The sequence below is a fragment of the Arachis hypogaea genome, chromosome 9 (assembly GCF_003086295.3).
Source record: "Arachis hypogaea cultivar Tifrunner chromosome 9, arahy.Tifrunner.gnm2.J5K5, whole genome shotgun sequence".
NCBI lineage: Eukaryota > Viridiplantae > Streptophyta > Magnoliopsida > Fabales > Fabaceae > Arachis > Arachis hypogaea.
This window is the reverse complement of record NC_092044.1, coordinates 362,456-371,170: the sequence shown is the minus strand read 5'-3', so window position 1 is coordinate 371,170 and position 8,715 is coordinate 362,456. Positions and strand designations below refer to the sequence as shown.

Here is an 8,715-nt window from a genome sequence, read left to right as displayed (position 1 = left end):
CGCCGATTGATGGCAAGACTGATACCAACCCCGAAGGATTGACAGCTGCATATGGCAAGTGGGCTCCTGCCGTAGCTGAAAGGTTACATGCTGGAGGCCTCTCTTGCATGGTATTCATCATGAGTTTAAGTTTGAGGCGTCTCTTGTTCAATTATCATGTATTATATTATAATTTTGGTTGGGTTAAGATTTTTTTTCTCCCGCTAACTTTGGTTGGTTTTCTTAAAGATTGAAATTATGTTATCTTCCTTTTAGAATGCCGAAACGAAATATTTGCACATTTGATAGTGTGATGAAATATCAGATGCTGATCTTTGTCTCAAAAGCCAGGTTCTTGGCAAGGAAGCGTTTGAGAAACAGATGTTTAGAGAAGCTAATATGGATTTGCTCGGTCATGCTTGTTGGAGCACGTCATGGTGGCATTTTCTGTAGGTGTCGTGGAGAAGGAATTCCGCTCTGAAGTAAGTTATTTATTTATTTATGATATTTTTTAACCAAAGTTTGTCTTGGAGTCAAAATAAAGAGTTTGGTCCATAATGGGACTTTGGCTGATGCGAACAGCATGCTAGCTTTGCACCCAATCATATGAAATTCTAGAGCTACAAATAAATATGCATAAGAACTGTGTTTTTAGATTTACCTAAAAATTGTGGCATAAAAGGCAGGCCACGTTTCCACACAAATAAAACAAGAGTAGTAAAAAAAAATAGTGAATATTTTGAGCTAATATGTATGATGTATTGAACTGAAAAAGTATACAATCAGACTGACTTTGATATCTACACTTCCAGTTTTCTAGCCTTGTAGCAGAATTAGCATCAGCTGCAGCAAATGAAAAAGATTAACATTTGAAGAAGCCATGGAAGACCGCTTATGTGCATATTCTCGGCTGTTGCCCCACTTTCCCACGGCAGTTAAGGAGGTATAATATAACTAATTGAATTAATATTCAGTTCGAATACCAAAGGCGTGTTACATTTGTTTTTTGGATAATGTAAGGGTAATACACTTGTGACTTGTCACCTCCTAAAACTTTCTGCATGTATCCTTTATCTCATAACTTTAAAACATACTTATAAAAAAAAAAAAAACTTAAAAATATGTAAATCATCCCCTGAATTTTTTTCACGCACAGCTTTACCCTGTTGACAATGTCTCCATCCATCATAAACAAAGTTCAATGTGTCAAAGTTGCATGCTTAGAAAAGTTTAGGGCTTGATTTCCACAAATACCAAGTTTTAGGGCTATCCTGCTTTATTTGGGTGAGGCACATTTTTAACGTTAGGACTAAAATGGAGTATGTAAGTTTAGGAGGATAAATGAAATTCACCCTATATAGAACCCTAGTACCACTTTGCTAGAATGTTGATACACACAACTATCCTTCTTTGAGTCAGTCATGAAGTGAAACTCAGCAAAAAACTAAGCTTTATTCAAATGATTACAACACATTTGAGTGTCACTACTATATTTACAACTAAGGTTACTAACTAACTCAAACAATGTTTTTATGGTGAGTTCAAATGGAGAAATGGTGGTTTTACTCTCTTTCTGAGAAGGCCAAGGCACAAAGCAAGCCAGATCCTGCCTCTGCATACTCAATGGCTAAAAGAGTTAAAAGTTGTATAAAGAGCTTGAATTCCATATCATAGGCTTAGGCTCTTGTATTATTAAGAATTGATATATTGTAATTGTTTAGGCATGGCCTTCATTTATTTATTAATGAAATTAAACAAAATAGAAGCTTGAAGGCTTGAATTCCTGTGTTCAATTCTTGTTGATCAAATGAATGATTGAGCCATATAAATCAGTATCATTGTTCTTTTACCCAAAGATATATAAACTTCATTAACATGAATAGAAGATTACAGAAATTAGTATTATTAGTTTATTAATTACTAAAAGTAAGTTTCCCTTCTTTTTGTTTTTTTTGTTTGTCATTATTCAAATTTTTTTTTTGTATTTTTATGTTTAGTTTGAAATACTAAAATCTAGAATATAAAATAGACATGATTGCAGCCATATGAGTATGTTCGGTTAGTTGGTCTTAATTCTTTGAATGTGGTGGATGCTAAAGAGAAGGCAGGCAATAATAATAATAATAATAATAATAATAATAATAACAATAATAATAATAATAATAATTTAATTATCTTGCTTTAAGAATATATTTTAAAACATAACAATAGGAAAATTTTAAATTTTGGATGCATTCAATATATTAAAAATATAAATAATAATAATAATAATAATAATTAATGATTTAACTATCTTGTATAAATTTAAAAGAACGCAATAATAATGATAATGATGATAACGGGCATGCACGTTGGTGCAAAAGATAAGAGGGAGTTTCCAATTTGAAGTTACGTATCCAAATCCAACTTTTTTATTTGTATCTAAGTATAACTATTTTCTAATAAAAGCTTTTTAGCTATAATTATTTTCCGTAAATCTACTATAGAATAATAACCAAAATATTCACGTATAGTATCTCAATAAATTTTCTCCCAATATATAATAAAACTATGTCACTATTTTAGAATAACATAGCAAATCGGTTCGTAAAAAAATTATTCAAAAAAATGTAGTTTTTAGTAAATTTTAATTATCAAATTAATTCTTAATTTTTTATTTTATTAAATATATTAATCTTTACGTCAAATTTTGATAAAAAAATCAGATAAATAAATTCTTATCGTTTATTTAAAAAAAATATCAATTCTTAAAATTTTATAATTTTAAAGATTAGATTTTTATTATAGACTAATTTAAAGTATTATTCTTTTAAAGTTTAAACTACTCACTTTTTTTATATACTAGTATTAATTCGTGCGATACACGAACTTATATTTAAATTTAATATGATTAATAAAATAATATTTTATAATCATAAATTTTTTAATATTATCAATTTATCATCGTCATTATATAACAAACATACTGAATATATTATTTTATATAGAACCGTTTAAAATTCATAATATTCTTTAATTATAAAAAAAAATAAATTATTATTTATACCCATAAAAAAAATATAGATGCTGACAAATGTATCCATATAAGAATAAAACAACAATTATAATCATAGAAGATGACTTCTGTGTACTAAGAATATCCAAACATTGGTTACACAATTGGTCTGTATTCTTGGCACACTGGGTACAATTGTCGTTTTATTCTTATATGGATACATTTGTTAACGTTTATATCTTTATAAATGATAATTTATTCAGAAAAAAAACCTGAAAAGCTATACTCACTCCTTCCTTTGATCAAGAAACAAAGAAGGTTGAGTTTTATTTTTGTAAAAAGTACAAAGTTACCCTCGAGAAATTTCCCCATATTGTAACAAAAAAAAAGTTTCTTGTTTGCAATGAGATTGTTTTCTTGAGTTTGGGAAACCAGACAAGCCACAATTTTGTTGCGGCTCTCTCTTCAATCTCTCTCTCTCAGACTCGTTGGTAGAAAAACACACACAAAACACAACACACTACAAACTACAATATTCAACCTTAGATTTTCCGAGTGAGTTGAGTGATTCTGACTCACCAACATATATATAACACCACACACACATCACTCTCTCTCTCTCTCTCTCTCACTCACCACACTCTCACTCTCACTCACACTCACTCAGATTTTTTGCTTCCCCTTTTTGAATCCTTGTTGATTTGGTTGGACAATCTCCCTCTGACTCCAACAAATCTCTAGATTTCACCTCCAATTACTCTTTCACTTTCGTATCAATTCTTTTACCTTCTCATTCTTATTTTCTTACACTTATTAGTCTTACATTCCCTTTTTTCCTTTTCGGTACCCTTGTTTTTCTTTTTATGCAATATTTTCATGTGGAACATGCCCTTTTCTTTTCTTGAAATTTTGTTTTTTGGGTTGAGAAAGTGCCTCAGAGCAGCAAACTCTTGTTAAAGTCTGAATTTTTATGGACACATTGCTTATGTAATACTGAACTCATAGAAGCCTTTGGGATCACTAACTCAATCTTCTTCTAGATCGTCTTCTTTTGCTTTCTTCTTGCTCAAAATAATGATGTGTGCTTCGAATTTGTCTTATAGGGTTCAATGTGCTTGATTCCAGTGCTCTTTATGAGTTATTATTAGTAGTTAATTTTTTCTTCAAAATTTTCGTTTTATTCAATTTTATAATATTATGTGCTGGTTTTTCTGCTTGATTCATGGCGAAAATGGCAGTGGAAGCTTCTTTTCTCTATTTTTCCCCTTTATAATATATTTGTTTTTTATTTTTCAATTCTGGGGGTATCCATTATTCTACCAAAATTAAATGCCAAGTTAGAATTAAAAAATATTTTAGGGCTAAAGGGTTTACTTATTCCATATAAATTTGGAATAATTGGATCCATGGTGTCTTGTTTCCGGGTTTACAGATTGGCACAAGCTTGGAAAAATAGAAGCTTGACTTTTGTCTTTACATAGGGTTGTCATATTCAACATTTCAACTCTCTTGGATGCTGATGTTGTGTGATGTTGGTCTTTTCACATATTGTAGGATTTTGTGGGAAAAAGATGTACCACAACAATGTCATAGACATAGCTCCGGACTTTAGGTTCCTTGGTGCTTATTTTAATTTATTTGTTGGTGCCTCAAAAAATTGTTCTACTAGTGGGATCTTGTCTGTATATAAAAAACTTGTCTTAGTATTCCCACCTTCATTTTTTTAAATAATCTAAATCTGGTGTAGTTTTCGATTGACGATGCATGTAAGTTTTGGGGTGGCTTCTGATAAATAAACACTGATGGAGTGGTGTGCTTATAGATGTGCATAAGTGCTCTATTTTGTAGGTGTGTACTGATTTATGAATCCATTGTGTATATTCTCATAAAGAAAATGTATTATGTATATTCTTGGGTGCTTCTTATTCATTCTGTTGATGCATTGATCTTATGCTAATGCCATGGGGGAGCTTGGTATGTGAGTACATGTTTTGAAGGTGCTAGGAAGTTGAATATCATATACTTTAGTTGCTCTTACTTAATTATACGCTGTTTCTCCGATGCAAGCACTTGTTTAATTTGCTTGCTTTTATGTGAGAGAATTGTTCATTCATGTTTTTTTGTTGCCTATGACACGTAGAATGCTATGCATTCCCTTGAGTGATGTAATCATCCCTCGTGCATTATGCTGTGCTCCTATCATGATGTTTATGAACTTCATTTGTTTGTTGGCTTTTTTTTTTTTATCAGTTTACATTGCCGTGTTTCGTAACCTTTCCATTATGAAGCATTAAAACTTGTTGCAAGCTAATGGTTTTGGTTGAATTATACTTAATCCTTCTTGCTATTAACATTATTTTATTGGTTGAACTTTCAGGATTTCGTTGACATATTGACTTGTCTTGTTCGGCACCAACTTCCAGTAACACTGTTGTGTGTGAGTTCTTGAGAGACCGTCTTCCAGATGGGCTCCAGAATTCCATCTCATCAGCTCAGCAATGGCCTCTATGTATCAGGCCGGCCAGAGCAGCCTAAAGAAAGGACTCCAACTATGACCTCAACGGCTATGCCATATACTGGTGGAGACATAAAAAAGTCAGGAGAATTGGGGAAAATGTTTGACATCCCAGTTGATGGCTCCAAATCTCGGAAATCTGGACCAATAACTGGTGCTCCTACTCGGACGGGGTCATTTGGAGGAGCCAGTTCACATTCTGGACCAATCCAGCCCAATTCTGCTGCTCGGGCAGCCTATACTTCAGGTCCAATGACTTCTGGGGGCATGCCTGGTTCAACTTCGCTAAAGAAATCTAATTCCGGACCATTGAATAAGCATGGGGAACCTGTTAAAAAATCTTCAGGTCCTCAGTCAGGTGGAGTAACACCTATTGGGCGTCAAAATTCTGGACCTCTGACTCCTGTTCTTCCAACGACAGGTCTTATTACATCTGGGCCTATATCGTCTGGCCCTCTAAACTCTTCCGGGGCCCCTCGGAAAGTCTCTGGTCCTTTGGATGCGACGGGTTCAATGAAGATGCAAGGTTCTGCTGTAGTTAACAATCAAGCTGTGACGGTTCTCAGTCAAGGTGATGAGTATTCCTTCAGGAGGAACTTTCCAAAGGCGATGTTATGGTTATTAATTCTGCTTTTTGTGATGGGTTTCATTGCTGGCGGTTTTATTCTTGGAGCTGTAAGCAATGCAACCCTCCTTATTGTGGTTGTGGTTCTCTTTTGCTTAGTTATTGCATCTTTCACTTGGAATACTTTTTGGGGAAGAAGAGCTATTATGGGTTTCATCGCTCACTATCCGGACTCCGAGCTCAGAACTGCTAAAAATGGACAATTTGTGAAAGTTTCCGGGGTATGCTTTGCTTCTTTTCCTAGCTAGTCCTGGAAATTGTGTCTTCTTGTGTTATGTGTATATATTCCTTTCTGATTTTGCTTTAAATAAATTATGCTTAACCTGATTTTCAAGTATTTTTAGCTTTTCTCCTATTCAAACAGTGGTTCTTAAAGATGTGAATGCTTAATAACAAGGATATTTGATTGTGAACCCAATTAATTTCTCAATCATTAGAAATTGCATGACGGGCTGTGGCGATCATTATACTCCTAGGAAATAGCATTACTTGAACTAGTTATGTAATTTACTAAGTTGTAAGATGTCAGTAAATATGTATATTAATAGTGAAACTTTATCTTTATTATTTGTTTTCAAGATGTTAGTAACTAATAGTTGAAAACTAGAGGAATGTATTATGTATGGAAAGCCTTTCATTCAGTCTTTTCACCTGTTCGAAACAATCCAATTCTTTTCATTGAATGAGTTTTGGATGATATTTAGATGAGAGCATTTTGTTTTATGTTCCATGTTAGGGTGCTTTGATGAATTTCTTGTGTCAATATGACAACATAACTATTCTACTTCACCCATGTCTCATTTTTCCAAAGTAGTATATGTTTTCCTTGTTCGCTTCATCCATTTATGTGAATGTGCATTGATTAATTTTTCTTGTTCATATATTTTCTATTATAATATGCTTGAAGCGATAGTAATCAAATACATTTGGCTATGAAACATGAAGGTTGTTACCTGCGGCAATGTGCCTCTTGAGTCATCCTTCCAGAAAGTCCCTAGATGTGTATATACCTCGACAAGTTTGTATGAATATCGAGGATGGGATTCAAAAGCTGCCAATCCTACACACCGCCGGTTTACCTGGGGCCTTAGATTGCTTGAAGTGAGTAACTAAAAAAATATCATTTGGGTTAGTTATGATGGGATTTAAATACTTTGTTGGCTTACACAATTTTTGTCCTTTTCAGGCCTTAATCGGCATGGCATCAAATCCATATTTCTCTTCTCCTTGTGATATAAAATATATTTTTTAATTATTGTTTTTAAATTATTGAGATTATCATGCTTCAGGATGAGTAAGGCATTGGTTTTTCAGTTGTGGTATTTTTCTCTCCCTTATTGAGTGATTCTAATAGCTTTGAAAGTTGAAACTGATATTGGTAAGATCATATTTACTGATCTGTTTATGGTATTCTGTTTTGACTATGTTTACTTGGTTTAAGCCTAACCAAGACATTGTTAATTGAGAAGTTTATGTTATAATACAGGGCTAACTTAATATTTGGATTCTCTTGAATGGTTATTCAAGCCACTTTTGTATCATTAATATCATGTGTTGAATCTAAAAGAGTCACACATTACTTTGTTTTCACCTTTTTAACTGGAATATCTGTGTATGTCATGTGACATGTGATAGAGGCGTGTGGTTGACTTTTACATCTCGGATTTCCAATCTGGTTTAAGAGCACTGGTTAAGACGGGGCACGGAGCAAGGGTGACCCCTTACGTCGATGACTCGGTTCTCATCAATGTAAATCCAACCAAAGAAGAACTGTCTCCGGAGTTCCTCCGTTGGTTGGGAGAGCGAAATCTTTCAAGCGATGACCGGATCATGCGCCTGGAAGAAGGGTAAAAAACTTTTCTTTTGTGTTAAGACATGGTTGGTTGTACCTATTGAATCTAAACTCAAATATTTGTATTCAGATACATCAAAGAAGGTAGCACGGTAAGCGTGATGGGGGTTGTGCAGAGGAATGAGAATGTGCTTATGATTGTTCCTCCGCCGGAGCCGATAACTACCGGTTGCCAATGGGCCAGGTGCATCTTCCCGGCTAGCCTCGAGGGCATCGTTCTAAGATGTGAAGACACGTCGAAAACCGATGTCATACCAGTTTAACAGTTTGTGAATTGAGAAGGAAGTTACTGCAGAATCATCTAATTGGTGTTCTTAGAAGAAAGTATTCTTTTACCCTCTATTATTAGTGGTGGTGGGATAAATATATATACACTCTTTTATAGATTATTATTGATTAAGATGACAAATTTGTGTGCTTTTATGATTCCATTTTATAGTTGTTGTATAGCTTTAAGGCTTTTTGTTCTAGGGGTTGTAAACTTTGGTTATGTTTGATGATGCATGTGAAAATTTAGTTTCTTACATGTATGTATGAGCATATTGTGATTATGCTAACTTGCTAAATATAATACAAGCTTTCAAGTGTTTCAGATCTTTTCTTTATGCATTGAGTGGTTGCAGTGTGTGGTGGATTAGAGTTACCAAATGAAATAGTCTATGAAACCAATGCCTTTTTTAAGCCAACATTTTAATAAATTACTCAATTTTATAACAAAATATTAAAACAAAAAAATTTAAAATAATTAA

The 8,715-nt window shown here is 33.5% G+C and overlaps 1 protein-coding gene and 1 long non-coding RNA gene across 3 annotated transcripts; both read left to right on the top strand.

The window, feature by feature from the left end:
- The first annotated feature begins 335 nt into the window (after positions 1-335).
- On the top strand, positions 336-1,586 carry LOC112709706 (uncharacterized). The gene is made up of 3 exons (XR_011866164.1): positions 336-461; positions 792-922; positions 1,520-1,586. It is a non-coding gene; the product is annotated as an uncharacterized lncRNA (long non-coding RNA).
- A 3,119-nt stretch (positions 1,587-4,705) lies between these two features.
- On the top strand, positions 4,706-8,562 carry LOC112709700 (uncharacterized membrane protein At1g16860). 2 transcript variants are annotated; one of them, XM_025761604.3, is made up of 6 exons: positions 4,706-4,822; positions 5,352-6,060; positions 6,214-6,335; positions 7,060-7,215; positions 7,750-7,961; positions 8,037-8,562. In XM_025761604.3, the coding sequence occupies exons 2-6, from the start codon at positions 5,439-5,441 to the stop codon at positions 8,227-8,229; spliced, it is 1,305 nt and encodes a 434-aa protein (XP_025617389.1). In that variant the 5' UTR covers positions 4,706-4,822; positions 5,352-5,438; the 3' UTR covers positions 8,230-8,562. The 2 variants fall into 2 exon arrangements, with proteins under 2 accessions (XP_025617389.1, XP_025617388.1); XM_025761603.3 differs by having other exon boundaries at positions 5,352-6,335.
- The last annotated feature ends 153 nt before the right edge of the window (positions 8,563-8,715 follow it).